Source organism: Conger conger, chromosome 7, assembly GCF_963514075.1.
Source record: "Conger conger chromosome 7, fConCon1.1, whole genome shotgun sequence".
Lineage (NCBI taxonomy): Eukaryota > Metazoa > Chordata > Actinopteri > Anguilliformes > Congridae > Conger > Conger conger.
In genome coordinates this window covers 30,666,621-30,683,379 of record NC_083766.1, presented here as the reverse complement: position 1 = coordinate 30,683,379, position 16,759 = coordinate 30,666,621, and the positions used below count along the sequence as shown (strand labels likewise).

The 16,759-nt window shown below is 45.9% G+C and overlaps 1 protein-coding gene across 1 annotated transcript; it reads right to left on the bottom strand.

Moving 5' to 3' along the window:
- Positions 1-3,562: 3,562 nt before the first annotated feature.
- crk (v-crk avian sarcoma virus CT10 oncogene homolog) lies at positions 3,563-15,141 on the bottom strand. The gene is made up of 3 exons (XM_061248500.1): positions 14,611-15,141; positions 9,463-10,052; positions 3,563-4,868 (listed from the first exon to the last, which is right to left on the bottom strand). Exons 1-3 carry the CDS (start codon positions 14,828-14,830, stop codon positions 4,731-4,733), a joined length of 948 nt encoding a protein of 315 aa, XP_061104484.1. The 5' UTR covers positions 14,831-15,141; the 3' UTR covers positions 3,563-4,730.
- Between the last annotated feature and the right edge of the window lie 1,618 nt (positions 15,142-16,759).

Below are 16,759 nucleotides of genomic sequence, written 5' to 3'. Positions count from 1 at the left end.
CCAGTCTTCAAAGACCGGAAGCACATCCACCTTATATATATGATTTTTATTTTTTTACTTAAAATCTTGTTCTCCATGGTATTCTCAATAAATGTTGAATGTGTAATTGTGTAACTTGGTTTATTAGACTATACCTTGGACAGCACAAATGTATTAAAAGGAAAAGGAAAAAAAAATGTTTTCCCCAAAGCTCATCCCTGGTTAGTCACATACGAATTACACGATAAACAATGCACATTCTGTAAATAGTAGTGAGTATCCATACATTATACGTATTGGTGTATATACTAATATACACTCACTGAGCACTTAATTAGGCAGACCATTACATGTTCATGCAAATATTTAATCAGCCAATCATGTGGCAGCAACTAAATGCATAAAAGCATGCAGATGTGGCCAAGAGGTTCAGTTGTTGTTCAGACCAAATTTCAGAAAGGGGAAGAAATGTGATCTAAGAGTCTGACTGTGGAATGATTGTTGATGCCAGACAGTGTGGCTTGAGTATCTCAGAAACTGCTGATCTCCTGGGATTTTCACACACACTAGTCTCTGGAGTTTGCAAAGAACGGTGCAAAAAACTAAACGGGGAAATCCAGTGAGCAGCAGTTCAGCAGACAGAAATGCCTCGTTAATGAGACGTCAGAGAATGGCCAGACCGGTCGAGCTAACAGGAAGGTGATAGTAACACAAATGGATATGCATTACAAGTGGTATTCAAAAGAGCATCTCTGAACACGCAAGGCGTCAAACCTCTTAAGTGGATAGGCTACAGCAGCAGAAGACCAATAAATCTAATAAATGCCTTATAAAGTGTTCACTGAGTGTATACCCCATATTAAAAATTGGGCCCGACAAGATACTAAAATTAACATTCAACCAGCATCCGATTTACACCTAAAATATCAGGTGCCTTGTTTTCTCACTGAAATAATTAAATAAAAAAATGGACAAAACTGGGAATACAGGCGGTGCACTAATGGCGAACTGGAGTTTTGTGATTGAAAGCGGATTGGTGAACGCTCGTCTGACAGCAAAATGCACGAAGCATGAAGCATGGTGGTTTGTTGAAGGAACATTTTGAGGAGGGCTGGGGGGTACACAACTAGTGTCATTCTTCCTTTCAAACACTTGTCCGTTTCATTGGCAACTTAGCAATTTTGGCCAACTGTGCAATTCTGTTGCTAGATTTAGAGCCTTTAACAGCAGTGACAACATTTGCTTCAGCTGCTAGATTTCTTTTTTTAAATCTTTAGCAAGCAAAACTATTTGCAGTTCCTCAAAACAGATGTAGAAATCAAGTCTATATGGTAGTAGTTTTCCCTGTGGATAACTGCAAGCCCCACCAGTAGTGAATTCAGTCCATAAAGAAAGATCTTCTGGAGGCCAAACTGGTGACTTTCTACTCTTAAGAGCAGGGCCTGATTGGTCCAGACCAGTCATGTGGGATGCAGATTGCAGTGTCCCCACTCTTTTTACAGGTAATAGGTAATCGCATCCCACAAGCAGACACAGCGCCACCGTGCATCTGAAGAGTGTTCTGGCTGCAAAGATTTAAGTGGAACACTGCTTAGTGCAAACAGTCTGACTTACTGCAAAAGGCAAGAGGGCGGGGTAAGGGGCAAACAGGCAGAGGAAGGCCCGCCTCCCCTGTGACATCATCAGGGGCAGCATGCTTCCTCTGGAAGGGGGAGGAGGGAGGGGGGCAGAACAAAGGGGAGCAGGTGGGGAGGATGAGGAGGAAGCAGAGACAGAACTCCCCTGTGCGTCAGAGCGGAGGAGAACCGACGGTGATAAACGAGCTACCCGGGGCGTGCCGTGAGAGGGAAACGGCAAGAGACAGAGAACATAAGAGAGAAGGTGCAAGAGGAGAGAGAGCACGAGAAGAGAGGGAGAGTGAATAAAGATAAGCAGTACACAGAGGGACTGACTGCAACACACAGCCAGACATGATGGCAGAAATACAACTACGAACTCATTAACCGAACACAGGGCTGTCTGTTGAAGGCTGGCGATGTTTCTCATTTTGATACACACAAATATATATATAAAAAGTTACATTTAAAATACAAAGCTAATATGGGGTGGTGGGATAGTGGACAGTGATCCAATACTTAAGCTCTCAACACGGTCACAGTGAGCCTGGGAAGCCGGCATTGTTTTAACTGTCGATGTACTGCAGGTTCCGGGTGTGTTAGCATACGCACTGCTGGTTCCCGGTGTTAGCATACGCACTGCTGGTTCCGGGTGTGTTAGCATACACATTGCACGTTCCGGGTGTGTTGCCATACGCACTGCAGTTTCCGGGTGTGTTGCCATACGCACTGCAGGTTCCGGGTGTGTTGCCATACGCACTGCAGGTTCCGGGTGTGTTGCCATACGCACTGCAGGTTCCGGGTGTGTTGCCATACGCACTGCAGGTTCCGGGTGTGTTGCCATACGCACTGCAGGTTCCGGGTGTGTTGCCATACGCACTGCAGGTTCCGGGTGTGTTGCCATACGCACTGCAGGTTCCGGGTGTGTTGCCATACGCACTGCAGGTTCCGGGTGTGTTGCCATACGCACTGCAGGTTCCGGGTGTGTTGCCATACGCACTGCAGGTTCCGGGTGTGTTGCCATACGCACTGCAGGTTCCGGGTGTGTTGCCATACGCACTGCAGGTTCCGGGTGTGTTGCCATACGCACTGCAGGTTCCGGGTGTGTTGCCATACGCACTGCAGGTTCCGGGTGTGTTGCCATACGCACTGCAGATTCCGGGTGTGTTAGCATACGCACTGCAGGTTCCTGGTGTGCTAGCATACGCATTGCAGGTTCCCGGTGTGTTAGCATACGCATTGCAGGTTCCCGGTGTGTTAGCATACACACTGCTGGTTCCGGGTGTGTTAGCGTACACACTGCTGGTTCCGGGTGTGTTAGCATACGCACTGCAGGTGCCCGGTGTGTTAGCATACGCAGTGCAGGTTCCCGGTGTGTTAGCATACGCACTGCAGGTTCCCGGTGTGTTAGCATACGCACTGCAGGTTCCCGGTGTGTTAGCATATGCACTGCAGGTTCCCGGTGTGTTAGCATATGCACTGCAGTTTCCCGGTGTGTTAGCATACGCACTGCAGGTTCCCGGTGTGTTAGCATATGCACTGCAGGTTCCCGGTGTGTTAGCATATGCACTGCAGTTTCCCGGTGTGTTAGCATACACACTGCATGCAACTTCTCTGGCTCTCCTGTGTTGAGTTCAGCCCAGAGGGTAGCAGAGGTGGGTGATATTAACCTGCCGCTGGTGCAAGGAGAGAAGGTGAGGAGGGAGGATCTGTGGGGCGTCCTCTTTTGCCTTTCTCCTCGGCTCTCAACCTGCGACTGCGAGAAACCAGCCCCCTCCCGAACACTCCCAGAATTCCACAGTTCACCCGGAGGAGGTCCAACCTGGTGGCCTATATGCTCCCATTTGTAATCTTGCTCAGATGGATTGAACGGGGGGGGGTGAAGCCTGCCCGGAGTGTTCCAGAGACCGCACGTAAAACGACGGGTTAAAAAGCACATGTGCACAAAAAAAAAAAAAAAAAATGGTATGTAATGGTAAATATATATTTCTATCATATTTGTATCATAGTATTTTCTATTCCACGTAATTACAAAAAGAGAACTTGACTTGATTCAACTTGGTTTCTAAAACTTCTTGGGAGACTGTAGTGTTGATTGTAGCTCTGAGAGGCGCCCCCCTGTGGCATTGGTGGATCCTGTGGTGCACTGGGCAAAAGCGCAATGAAGTCAGGAGGTGGCAGCCTCACTGGGGCTGCTTTAGGGATGTGTGTCCTCCTGTGAGGAGAGCTGCTGTGTGATAGGCCGTCTGCTGACCGGTCTCTGTGGGTGTGTACGTAAACGAAACGTTTGCACTAAAAGTTCTCGCAGCAGTTTGGTGTTTGGAGGAGGGTGGGAGGGACGTAAACTGGCGCGTGAGAGGACAGGGCTAGGAGGGAAATATACACTACGGTCAACCTCACTATTGAGTGTGTGAGTGTGTGTAAGAGAGTGTGGGAGACGGAGTATGAATGAACAGCATCAGGGAAGCAGCAGACTGGTGTGTTTAGTGTAAGAGAAAGTGTTTGTACATGAGACGTTTGGGGAATGTTGGCAGATGAAGCAGGAGGTTAGCATGAGGGTGGATGTCTGTGTGTGTGTGTTTGTGAGTGTATGAGAGAGAGAGAGAGAGAGAGAGAGAGAGATAGAGAATGTATATGCACATGAGGGGTTGGGCACAGACAATTTACAGATGAAGCTCCATATTGGTGTGTGTGTGTGTGTGTGTGTGTGTGTGTGTGTGTGCATGTGCATGTATGTATCTATGTATGTATGTATGTATGTATGTATGTATGTATGAGCGAGAAATAGAGAGAAAGAGGAAAAAGACCACATTTTTGTTTGTTCTGTCTGTTGCGTGCTAAACACCTGGTGGCTACAGGGACTGAATACTGGAATGGCACGTTTTAAAAGGGGGCGGGTCCCACAGTCAGACAATTCAGCGTCAGCAAGAGAGAAAGCCAAGAGCAGGGTACGACCAGGATAAAGGCGCACTTCGAGAAGACGCTAACAGCTAACGGGTATGTAAAGGAACCTGGCACTGAAGAGGGTGCGCGTTTGTGTGTGCGTGCGTGTGCATGTGTGTGTGTGTGTGTGTGTGTGTGTGTGTGTGTACGTGTGTGCAGCAGGGAGGACGGGGGAGTCCATGCAGGCCGATCTCAGCTGAGCTCATCCTCGGGGTTGTGCTGGTCCAGTAGCCGTACGTGTGTGAAGGGGAAATGGCCGCGCTTGCCCTTGCACTCTCCCTCCCACTGCCCGTTCACGTTGATTTTGGTCACCTTCACCATGTCGCCCACCTGCGGAGACAGCGCCACATCAGGGTTTCAACACAACATTAACGCAGCCCACTGACATTTCCCTCTGTGTCAAATCTTCAATGGCCTTTTCAATACATTAAAAACATTTGTTGCTCTGGCGTGCGTGCATGCACGCACCCACACACACGTTATTCAGTGTCAAACACAAGCACATTGTAATATACATACATGTACTGAGCAGATTCATGCATACATATCAATATACTGCCTTAGTATTTTCTGACCAGTTAAGCCCTGCGACAGCCTAGCTGAAACTAGGCTTCAGTGGAAGAATTAGGGGCTGGCTTTCCATGGCGGCCATGTGCAAGTTAGTTAGTTAAACATTATTGCCAACAGCTGTATGTGATTTAATAACGCTATGCACAAGATCAGTGACCTTCAGAATACCTCCTCTGGAAAGACATTATCATTCAAAGTTGTCAAGACTAGCATGCACGTCAACGTCAGTCCAAGTTTTGCTGAATGTAAGTTCCCCCTCACGTTCCAGCCAAAGTCTGAGAACTCCCTAGGACACATCTGGAGTTAACATTGGTTTTTCCCCCATTTTAGGTGGGTGGGGTAGGCAGCATAAATTACATGCTTAGAGCCCTCTGCGAGTTGGGTGGGTGGGCTTTACCCCAACATTCCAGATGAAAGTAGTCTGGTTAAGACATTACCCCGCTCCGCAGACACAAATTCCAACTACACGTCACCACCTGATCCACCAGAGGGCGCCACTGGCCAATGAGGCCAGCGAGGATTAGCCAGTAATGTTAGATTCACTGCCCTCATTTTCTTGTTCCTAAAATGAGGTGACGTGATTCACTACTAGCCCATTAAAGCCGGTCATATCTGGACCTGTCTCAATGTGCTGCAATACAGAAATTGCCAATCCTCCTTGCTCAACTCTTGATGCAACAAAGCAAATCTCAAGTCTTCACTCACTGTTAGAGGAGGTGTATAACCCAGATTTTTTTTCCTGTGTTGGCACAAGTGTGCAAGCCACCGCTGTAGAACCACTGAAGGCAAAAAAATAAAATAAACTTAAATTTAAAGTCATCTTAAATCCCTTTAAAGATTAATCCCGCTTTGATTCGTCTTAAATGGAATGCAGCCATGAGTCCCGCGGGGCAGGTTCAGCTAAAGCACTGGTCCTCAGCAGGAGGGATGCTCCCCTGTTAGCCAAAAATAAAAAAAAACCTAACCGGGACGGTGGCCATTTTGGCCGGGAGCCCTGATGGGTGACGGCAGACTGCTTGGGCCGAGCTGCGCGTGAACTGTACTGGAACTGTTCCCACGCCCATTTTACTGTGCGTAAAAAAAAAAAAAAGAATAATGAGATATCAAATGGTAGTATGTAACACATGAAGTTATCATAGGATAACAATAAACGATCTGCAAACAATCCAGCCCATCCGGCCAGTTTCCATCAGCACATTAAAGCCAATTAATCATCGCTCGATCCCACAAAAGACAAAAAGATCCTTCAGTTTCATAAACACGGTCACATGTACGCTGCTGAATAAAGGGCTCTAATCTGGAACGTGTCGTTACACGAGCGGGATGGGGAAACGCTATCTGTGGCGAAGGAGCTCGCTGTCACCACTTACATGGCATGGAGCGGACGCCGACAGGCCACTAAAAACAAACTGACTGCGATTCTGATTGGGAAGCCCATCGCTAATGTGTTGAACACGAAGTGTAAAAAAACAAAAAACAAAACCGGTGACTGTACAGTTGCGGGCCGGATTCGGTCGTTCGGTTAGCTGCACTCGCTGCTTCATTCGATGTGGACACCCGAGGTTGCGTCCTCAGACTGCTCTGGTAAATTACTCGGCCTTGGTGGATTTCGCGCTAAGGCTACTCGGCTGCCTTATGCCCGGCTGTAACTCCTTCCGTGACTGTATGCTCTCAACTGCGGCGTTATTTGTGCTGCTGGCTCATCTCCTTAAATGCCACCGCATTTTAACTGCAGCTCACTGACCTTCATTACCTCTTTCTGTCTGTTCTGCATCACTGCACGTCATCTGTAGAAAAGATTTGCTGACTCATAACAGCAATCTTAATTTAAGGACAATTTTGATTCCTTCAACTTGAAGCTACTTCATACTTGCCCAGTTGGGAAGAAGGTAAAAACCTACTAAGCTAAACTACTTACTGTCTTACTGACATTGTACAGCTAAGTATGCAAGACAAAGTATCATATTCAGAATAAACTAAGTATGAGATTTTGGAATGTAATCGATTAGGAAGAACTTCTTTAAAAAAAAAAAAAAAAAAAAAGATATGAACCCTTGAAAAATGTTGGTCATGAAGTCGAACATTTTTAATTTTTTAATTTTAATAATTTATTGGAAAGATTACTTAATTGAGCCAAGCCTGAATTTAAGAGACTAATTCTCTGGATGTAAACGGGTATAAACAAAGTTATACAAGGTCATTCTGTGAAAAATCAACCAGAGGTGTGGGGGGTGAATACCCAACCTTTCTTGATATACAGTAGAATTCAGTCTTTATATATCCAACAGAGAACAAATGCAATGCAAAACATCAGCCTCCTTGGATCTGTCGTTCTAGAGATATTTGGGGGGGGGGGGGGGGGGGGACAAAAAGGTTGCTTGCGAGTGTTCATAATCTTAAAATAGACAGAAAATTGTGTCAGAGCACACATTTTTGGATTTTTCCCTGCCTTCATGCCAAAGATATGACACTACAAACACAAATTTCACTTGTGAGTTTTTAGAAGCCTTTTAATGACAAATCCACTGAGGCTAATGTTTTGCATGCTCTTTTCTGCAGAACATTTGCACAAAATTTGAGCAAAACTGGAGTTTGAGAGTTCAGTTTTAGCTCAGAAACAGTAACTCTGGGGTGAGGAACAGTTTTAGCTAAGAAACAGTAACTCTGGGGTGAGGAACAGTTTTAGCCCAGAAACAGTAACTCTGGGGTGAGGAACAGTTTTAGCTCAGAAACAGTAACTCTGGGGTGAGGAACAGTTTTAGCCCAGAAACAGTAACTCTGGGGTGAGGAACAGTTTTAGCTCAGAAACAGTAACTCTCAGGTGGGGAACAGTTTTAGCTCAGAAACATTAACTCTGGGGTGGGGAACAGTTTTAGCTCAGAAACATTAACTCTGGGGTGAGCAGCAGTTTCAGCTCAAACAGTAACTCTTGGGTGAGGAGCAGTCCTAGCTGGGTGAACAGTAGCACTTAAGGCTGGGTGTAGCACTCTCTGTTAGGAAACTTACTGCCACACAAAGCATTTCCTCTCCACAGCCGCCTCCCCCCAGGAGCCCCCACCCCCCCCCCTTTCCACTTCACACGGGAAAGTCTGAAACTAACAGCACCATTCTCCTGTGAGTCATGGAGAACCTGGAACATACATGAATACAGCTCACCCAGCAAAGAGAAGGAGTGCCTTCACTTGTTCTAGTGCAGCAGCCAAATACGAGCACTATTCATCTGACCTTCAGGGCTAAAGTGACAGAAGTGATTGAAATGGCTGGTTCAATCGATCAGCAGAAAGAAAAAAAAAAAAAAAAAAAAACATTGTTCCAAACCTACAGTGAAGAAAAATGCTTCTATTTCGCCTTCCCGTATTCCAAGTATCGCTGATCCTTTGTGTTGGAAACGCCGCTTGTGTGTGTCTGTGTGTCCGCCTGTGGGTCCGTCTGTGTGTCCGTGTCTGTACACACTGAGGCAGTCTGCCAGGGAGAACGTGCGTGGGACACAGGGCCTGAGAACAGGCAGACAGAGCTGCTTCTCGCAGTCTTCCCCGAGCTGTTTGTTACAGGAATGTGCATCCTGCTGTCGGCTGGAGGTCAGCGAGGGGGGCTGCAGTCTGGCACAGGCCCAATCAGGTCTGAGGCTTCAGCAGCTCCTACCAGACCAGCTTAGGTCCAACTTATAACAGCTCAACTCAGCACCGCTTTAAATTTCATCCCTTAAAAAGTTGCTCACGGATTGGCTACACTCGTGATAAAAATGTTAAGCCCCATTACTGCATTCTTTCAGAGGCACGTCCTACAGATTCTGAATTTGCTCAGGAATAATTGGCAGTTGTGAACACACCACTGACAACAGTGAAAGAAGTGAAAGATTTTCAATTCTGAAAGAGAAGTCGCCGGAAGGGCACATTGGAACAGTGAAGGCTAGTCGCACCGACTGGCGACTTGCGCAATCACTCTCCCGAGATGGCTGACACCCTCCTAGGTCGCTACGTGCAACTCGTACGGCCTTTAATATAAACTGCCCTGCCTGCTCCTGCACCTACGCAGCAGTTTTTCAGGGACAAGGCCGTTTAAATCAATAGAGCCGCCCTGTCTTCCACTGGCATGGGGCAGACCGCTGCAGCTCTGCAGAAGCTCAGAGCAGCGGCCAGCCTGAGGCACCCTTTCACGGATCTAAAACTCACAAAAGGAAGCAAAAAGCACACAAACCTTCACGTTCAAATGAACAAACCAGAAGTTAGTTGATATTTCTGTTGATTCTGACCTTGTATGCATCATAAAAGAGAGTTCTGCACTGCTATGGTGAAAGGTTAGGAAGAGAAGTGGTTGAGACGAAAGGAGCAGAAAGCAGAGAGAAATGGGGTACCTCCAGAGCTAGGGCGGTCTTGTCGTAAGCGTTGGGGACCCTCTTCTGGATGGCCCGGGCGTAGACGGGTCCGTTCTGCAGGTTGGGCAGGGGCGTGTTGACGCTGGGCTGGGCATACTGGCCCGGCTCTCCCACCAGCGACGGCGGCTGACCCCCGGGTCCGTCCGCGTTCCCCCCTGCCCCCGGGGTCCCTGGCCCGCCGGCCGGGGCAGAGGAGCCCCCCGAGGTCGGGGAGGCCGGCCGGTACTTCTCCACGTAGGGCACGGGGATCATCCCGGCGCGGCCGTCCAAGTTCTGCGCGTTCCACCACTGCTCCTCCGGCTTCTCCAGCACCCGCAGGATGTCGCCCTTCCGGAAGGGCAGGTCCTCGTCGTCGTTGCCCGGGAAGTCGAAGAGGGCGCGCACGTACTCGGCCTCCTCCAGCCGCTGGGGGCCGCCGGCGGCTGTGCTGACGAACCCAGAGTTCTTGGCCTTGCTGATGGGCTCGATCAGAGTCGTGGTGTCCAGGTAGTGGATCTTGTAGAACTCCAGCAGTGCGGGGAGGGCTTCGAACTCCTGGTCCCCGATGCGGAAACGTGGAGGAGCCAGGCCTGGGAGGGAAAGGCAGGACAGAGAGCAACGGGATATTGAAGGCTGGATCATCTCCACACCATTATCGCTCCTTACATTTTGCTCGACACAGGACAGTTTGCAATGAGGAAGGGCAGAGATGGTAACAGTGCTCCAAAAGCATGGGAATTTCAGCTGTTCCACACTGTACACAACACAAACTGAAAGCAATCAGCATGTTAACTAGATTTTTATTGTAGGAGAAACAATGTCTACCTATAACAATAGCAGCGTAATACTTGCTTGCATCACACAGCATGTTACATTACATTACATTATTGGCATTTGGCAAACGCTCTTATCCAGAGCGACGTACAGTTGATTAGACTAAGCAGGAGACAATCCTCCCCTGGACCAATGCAGGGTTAAGGGCCTTGCTCAAGGCCCAACAGCTGTGCGGATCTTATTGTGGCTACACCGGGATTAGAACCACCGACCTTGTGTCTCCCAGTCATTTACCTTAACCACTATGCTACAGGCTGCATGTGGGACTACATTCAGCTTTCACATTTCAGCAAGCTGCTCATATTCATTCAACTGAGCACAATAGCAGACTTCTAACCAAACCTGCAATGGCTCCACCTGCTTTGGACTGGAACTGCCATTTCAACCCATTAAACACTGTGATAAAGCACACATCGCATTTATCTCAGAATAGGCTTACATATCGAGGCTACATACCAGATTCCATTTTGTTTCCAATCTGCATTTACTTTCAACACAGTGAGACAAGAGGCTTTGGAGGAGGTAGTATGCAATAGTTAAGGAACGTGATTTGTAAAACAATTACTGAGGGTACACTTTCCACCAAGCTTGGGCCTCCGGTTGACATTGCCGCTAAGCAAAGTACTAGACCGACGTTAATTCAGCAGCAATCCATTTGTATCAATGGACAGTGTGTTTATGTAAAAGGCCCCTGGATATGGACAACTGCTACAATGGAGCTAAAGAATAACTGAATTGAACGCATTTACGCAGGATAAAGCTACAGTTCTCAGTCAACAATGGGACTGTCGTGGCTCTTTGTATACCAGGGCAGACTGGCTGAACTGAAAATGTTCAACAACTCATTCAGGCCAGCTCACTTTGTACTGTCTGCTTCAGCAATTACATAATGTATCCTAATATTACAACAGGCTTTTCAAATGAATGAATTAGTTGATGTGAATAGCAACAAACTAAAATCTACCAGTGTTCATAACTGACATGGATTCTGAAAAAGAATTTTTTTTTAATCAAAGAACAGTCTATCCCCCAAAACCAATAATTTCACATGGCTTATTACAAATATATCTGCAATTTTTGTTGAGACAGACAAACGCATAGCGGTGATAACATGGCCTCTAATCTGCCAAGAAGTGGAGGAGGCTTTTGACTGAGTAAAGTCTGTCCAACACAACCTTCTGAGAAAAAAGCGAGACCTCTGAAGAGCAACATCAACACTACCTGAGCTTTGTACCTCGGGGGTTTCTAATCTGAGAAGGACCGGGGCAGGTGTGAGCTTTTCTTTTTAGGTCTTAACTGATATGTTTCACTTCATTCCAATGGAGAAAGCAGAGAGGATAACCAAAGGGACCACAGTACAGAAAGTGCCATGGTAGGCGATTCAAAGCTCAAACATCATGATTTGTACAACGCTTGACAGTTGGCTGCGCTACAGACTGCATCACACAACTTGCTGTTCCTGGATAACACATAGCACCAATGTTGTACCTCATGAATTTCAATAGCATTTAGGCCAACTACAGCAGCTTGAAATTGTGTTTTTAATGGCTGAACAGCCGATATTTACAATCAATGGTAAATGGTTGGAATTTATATAGCGCCTTTATCCAAAGCGCTGTACAATTGATGCTTCTCATTCACCCATTCATACACACACTCACACACCGACGGCAATTGGCTGCCATGCAAGGCGCCGACCAGCTCGTAGGAGCATTTGGGGGTTACGTGTCTTGGTCAGGGACACTTCGACACAGCCCGGGCGGGGGATCGAACTGGCAACCCAACTGTCAGACGACTGCTCTTACTGCCTGAGCCATGTCGCCCTCAATGTGTTATTCAGTTTGGTTATATTTTCAACTGTTTATGTTCATGGAATAGTCATTCTTCTATACAAGCACCTACAGGATGTTCCTTTTTATAACCTTGCTGACTATTACTGAACTATCCATTTGACCTTTTTTTTGCATGAATACATACAACTTAAAACATATATTCTGCTATTTGCATTGGATATCTACCATCTTCGAGTTCCATGTATGAATCTGTTGCCAACGGAAAGTTGACTCTTGCTAGCTGTTAAACCTGGAAGGGCCAAACAAAAGGGCAGAAGCAGTCTGCACTGCTTTTTCAATTAATCCCAAAACCACGAAACACACCCCAGCAGCCACTATAGTGAGGAATCAAGTGGTATCAACAGGACGTTCAAGGTGCAATGCAGCCAACTCAAAGGGGAGTTATGACTAGCGGTGGAGGATAGACCTCCGGTCTGCTCTGTACAAAGGCGTCTTTTTTCCATAGCACGGATGCTGCTCTGACTCAGGGGCTAGCGGCGAGGGGGGAACGAGCACGGATGACACGCATTCCACAAACGCCATTGTGAGCAGTCACCCTTCTATAGTGCCAACCAGCCCATTCATGAAGTCTGTAGACTCTCCACACCCTCCCCCTCTGTTTATCTAAGGATTTACCTGAAGGCGGAAAAGCAGTACCGTGGGCCCCACACGGCGACGTCTCAGGCAGACATTCCCAGAGCTGTACGACTTTCATCTGCGCTTCCTATTTTTACAACGGCAGTTATAAAATGAACCGTAAAATCAGTTAGACACGACCGCTTGTTCTCTTAGCACAGATCGGTCTAGGCGTAACTGGGTGTGTGAATGACTCACCTGAAGACAGTCGTATCGACACTCATGAATGAAACTAGGGACTAGGGAGAAGAGCTACTAGTGCACGGCTACTCCACGGCACATAGAATCTTAGTCACCAAACGCCAGCTCAAGAGCATAGGCTGGAGAATATGTTTTTTAGGCTAGCCAGGACTACAAAAGGGCCACAAAGGGAGAACAAAACTGAACTTAGTTGGGATTCAATTCATGCAGTAACGTAACTTACTCTTCTTACCAACTGCTCTTAGTTTTTACGTACCACAGGCAGAATGACGTCGTTATGGTCTATTGTGAATCCCATAATCTGATCACTCATATTGAACAGCGCAACCCACCTGTTGCACACACCCACATGTTCAATTTGTCTCGACTGAAGTCAAGAAAATATATTTCCAGGACAGATATTTTTGTATTATTCTTTAAGAATAATAAAGACGCTACTGTCAGATTGCTCGGGTTACAATAGAACAGTTGAACATTTAGTATGTGAAATTAAAAGAGAAAAGTATGGGATGATGATAATAATAATACAATTCATGTGAGACAACAGAAACAATTGTCATTAACGAGATAATTGAGATTCCATTCCAAAATAAAAACAGCTTTTCTAGCCTGAGAAAAAAAGGAATGCTTCAGCAGCTTATCTAGCATAGCACTAAAACTGCCTTAGGGCACATAAAAGGGAGTGCACCCATTCATTACTTGAATCGGAAGTAAGGTAGCATTAGCCCAAGACACCAACCAATGCCGCGTTCTTTTCCAAAGATGTCACAATTCAGGTTCAGACTGCAAATCGGTTACTATTAGCCGGCTACGTTGCTAGCCAGAGATCCCAAAATTGTTCTGGTCTTGCTAACGTGCCGGGCCATTAGTGCAACGCCCATACCAATTTACCTAGCATGTCTGGCCCCGCTGCTAGCCAACAACAAATCGCGCAGCCTTGCCCTCTCCTGGGTTCAGTGCATCCGAGCTAGAACCAATAATTGTATCTAACGTTCGTTAACTTGGCAAACATTCGCTCATTCGCACAGGAAGCTAGCTAACTCGGTAGCAAATCATGTATTAGCTAGCTATATGCTGCAGGCACACATTTCTGGCCTGTGCCCCCGGTACTGAAAACGAGGGACAACCAAGTTAACGTTGTTCTATCAGATTCACACAATTCGACAACTTGTCGAATACCTGAGATTCACTAGCGTTAGCTATCCAGCTAGCTAACGCTGGCTAGTTTCCAACGTCAGGTAGACAGTTAGATGGCTATCTAGCTAGCTTACATTAGTTAGCTAATAAAAAGTTTACCAAAACCATGGCTAGTGATTTAGTCTAGGTAACTCCGTTAACGTTACCTTGCCCGTACCGATTGGAAGAAGAATTGAAGAAAAAATGAAACAATGGCTAAAATGTATTGGGAATAGCAAGCTAACTCACTGGTTAGCTAGCCAGTAAAGTGGTCGATAGGCAGTAATGTAGACTAGCTAACATTATAATCATTCGATTATACTAGCCAAGTTTACTAACGTTAGTTGGCTAACGCTAGCCGTCCTGGTGAGCCTAATACGAGTTACCAGATTCTCATTCATCTTCAGCTTAGCTATTGATCTGTACTCAAAACCAAATTCGAACTTTCCCACAACCCGCACCTCCTTACCTGATCCAGATTGCCGGTTGTTGCTGATGCTGTTGATTATATAATGGGAGACTTTAGAATTCTCGGAGACGGACAACACATAGTCGCCAGGACAAGTGATCGAGTCCCTGACCAAGAATACGCCGTGTCTCTGTCCCTGGAGAAGGGAGACCGCTTCCTGGCGGCTTAGTCTCCCCCAGTACCAACTCCCGCGGTCCTCGGCGTCAAAATTACCGGCCATGGCTGCCACTCCAACACCGAGGCTTCAAGGCCTTCCTTCGCCTCTCCCTATCCGCAACCAGGATTCAACTCATACAAAAAACTTTGGCTCCTTGTGGAACACGCTCAGAAAATGCACGACATCCACACCGCCGTTTCTTAAAACTTAATTCGCGGGATCCCCTGACAAATAAAAATAGTTGACCTCAGACAGAAGAGAAAATAACAAATCAAATACTAAATGTATATATATCAGGTATTTAAAATACAATCTCTGAAGTTCTAACAGAAACTTCAAAAAAACTGAAATGGCGGAGCTGGGAGAAAAATTGACCTCATCCACCGGATATGATGTAAGTGGGTTAGTCAAAATGAATGTAGGAGTGGTCTATCGGCGCACCCATGATGAGAAGGTCGTAAATAGTGCATGGTCGTGCGTTTTTCTAAAATATAAACCATTATTGCGTACCAAATACACAGAGTAGATAGCTAACATATAACAGTAGTGTCCGAAGTTTCCGAAAAATTCTACAATGTACTTTCATGTTTTGCCGACTACACGCCCACTCGTACCTACACGCGTACACACACCCTCACACAAACACAATAGCCGGGCAAGAACTGTGATTTTTTGCGCAACTAATGTCATCACGTTTATATAGAAGTGTAGTTACATTCATTTATCGCCAGATGTCAGTCAAACGTAATTCACCGAAGTGGCTATCAGTCACAGAAGTTCACGTCTGTTTTTGTCGTAGCTTGGGCCTATTATCGGGTATAAAACAGAAATCAAGCAATTTCGTAATTGCGAATTAAATCAATAAAATACATTTAGATAACGATATTTAGACAAACTGACTGTGTTGGTGCAAAATAACCTGATGTGAATAAATACAATGCATAAATACTGTTCTCTCCATAATATCATGATGTGGGCTTCATTAGCTTTGGTAAAATAATGGGCCAGAAATGGATAGATTGAGTGCAGCAGCACTGTGACAAATGATTATCCTTCTAATTTTGCACAAATACTCCCTCGCAACCTGAACCTTGTGAGCCAAGCAAGTAACCTGAATCACAGTATAAAGGGCATCATGGCCTTCATACATTTTGATCTAGTTAATTTCATTTGCCTAGCAATTCAGGATGTTTTTAGCAGAATACACATGCATTCATTAACAAGCTGGTGTAGCCTACAGGTCTACTTAATAAAGTGCTCACCGAGTGTATATTTGTTAAGCAGTGTAATCCATCCATCCATCCATCCATTATCTTAACTCGCTTATCCTGAACAGGGTCGCAGGGGGGCTGGAGCCTATCCAAGCATACATTGGGCGAAAGGCAGGAATACACCCTGGACAGGTCGCCAGTTAAGCAGTGTAATGTCATATCTAATATTCTTTGCTTTAATATGTAGTTTTTTGTTTGTTAATCTGTATACAGACATTCTACCCCTACCCCTCATTGTGTTGCTGTTCTTGTCCGTTTGGGTCTCGGAGATATATCATTTTTTAATATACTTTTTTACCACAAAATATGTTTATAATAAAGAATGTCTGTGTAGTTCCTGTTCTGAAAGCAGTGCATTTATGTGTAAACTCATTCACACATAAAACCACTGGTAATTTCTCTTTACCCATTCGAACTGACTGGCAGGAAAAATAATCATTGTCCTACACTTAATGGCAAAAACTGAGCGGTGTTGCATTCTTGCCATAGGAACCTCTTGCTAAGAGGTATGAATAGGATTGAGCTCTTTTTTTGAAAATGCTAACTTGAAATGAGGACTTGTTATGCTAATGTTATTTGATTGTTACTGAATTGTTATGCAACCAAGTCCTGCTGAAATTAAAATGTTGTTTTTGAACAGAAAAGGACAAGTGTGTGTGTGACTGTAGGGTGGATTTACAGGTTGAAAATTCCCATTAAACCTTTGAGAGAGGAACTTAAC

Excerpts from the sequence above, each read along its gene's own strand:
- crk (XM_061248500.1), bottom strand. The coding sequence starts at position 14,830 with ATGGCCGGTAATTTTGACGCCGAGGACCGCGGGAGTTGGTACTGGGGG. Across the intron at positions 10,053-14,610 it reads CAACCGGCAATCTGGATCAG|GCCTGGCTCCTCCACGTTTC; the intron begins GTAAGGAGGTGC and ends TTTCCCTCCCAG. Across the intron at positions 4,869-9,462 it reads AGACCGCCCTAGCTCTGGAG|GTGGGCGACATGGTGAAGGT; the intron begins GTACCCCATTTC and ends CTGTCTCCGCAG.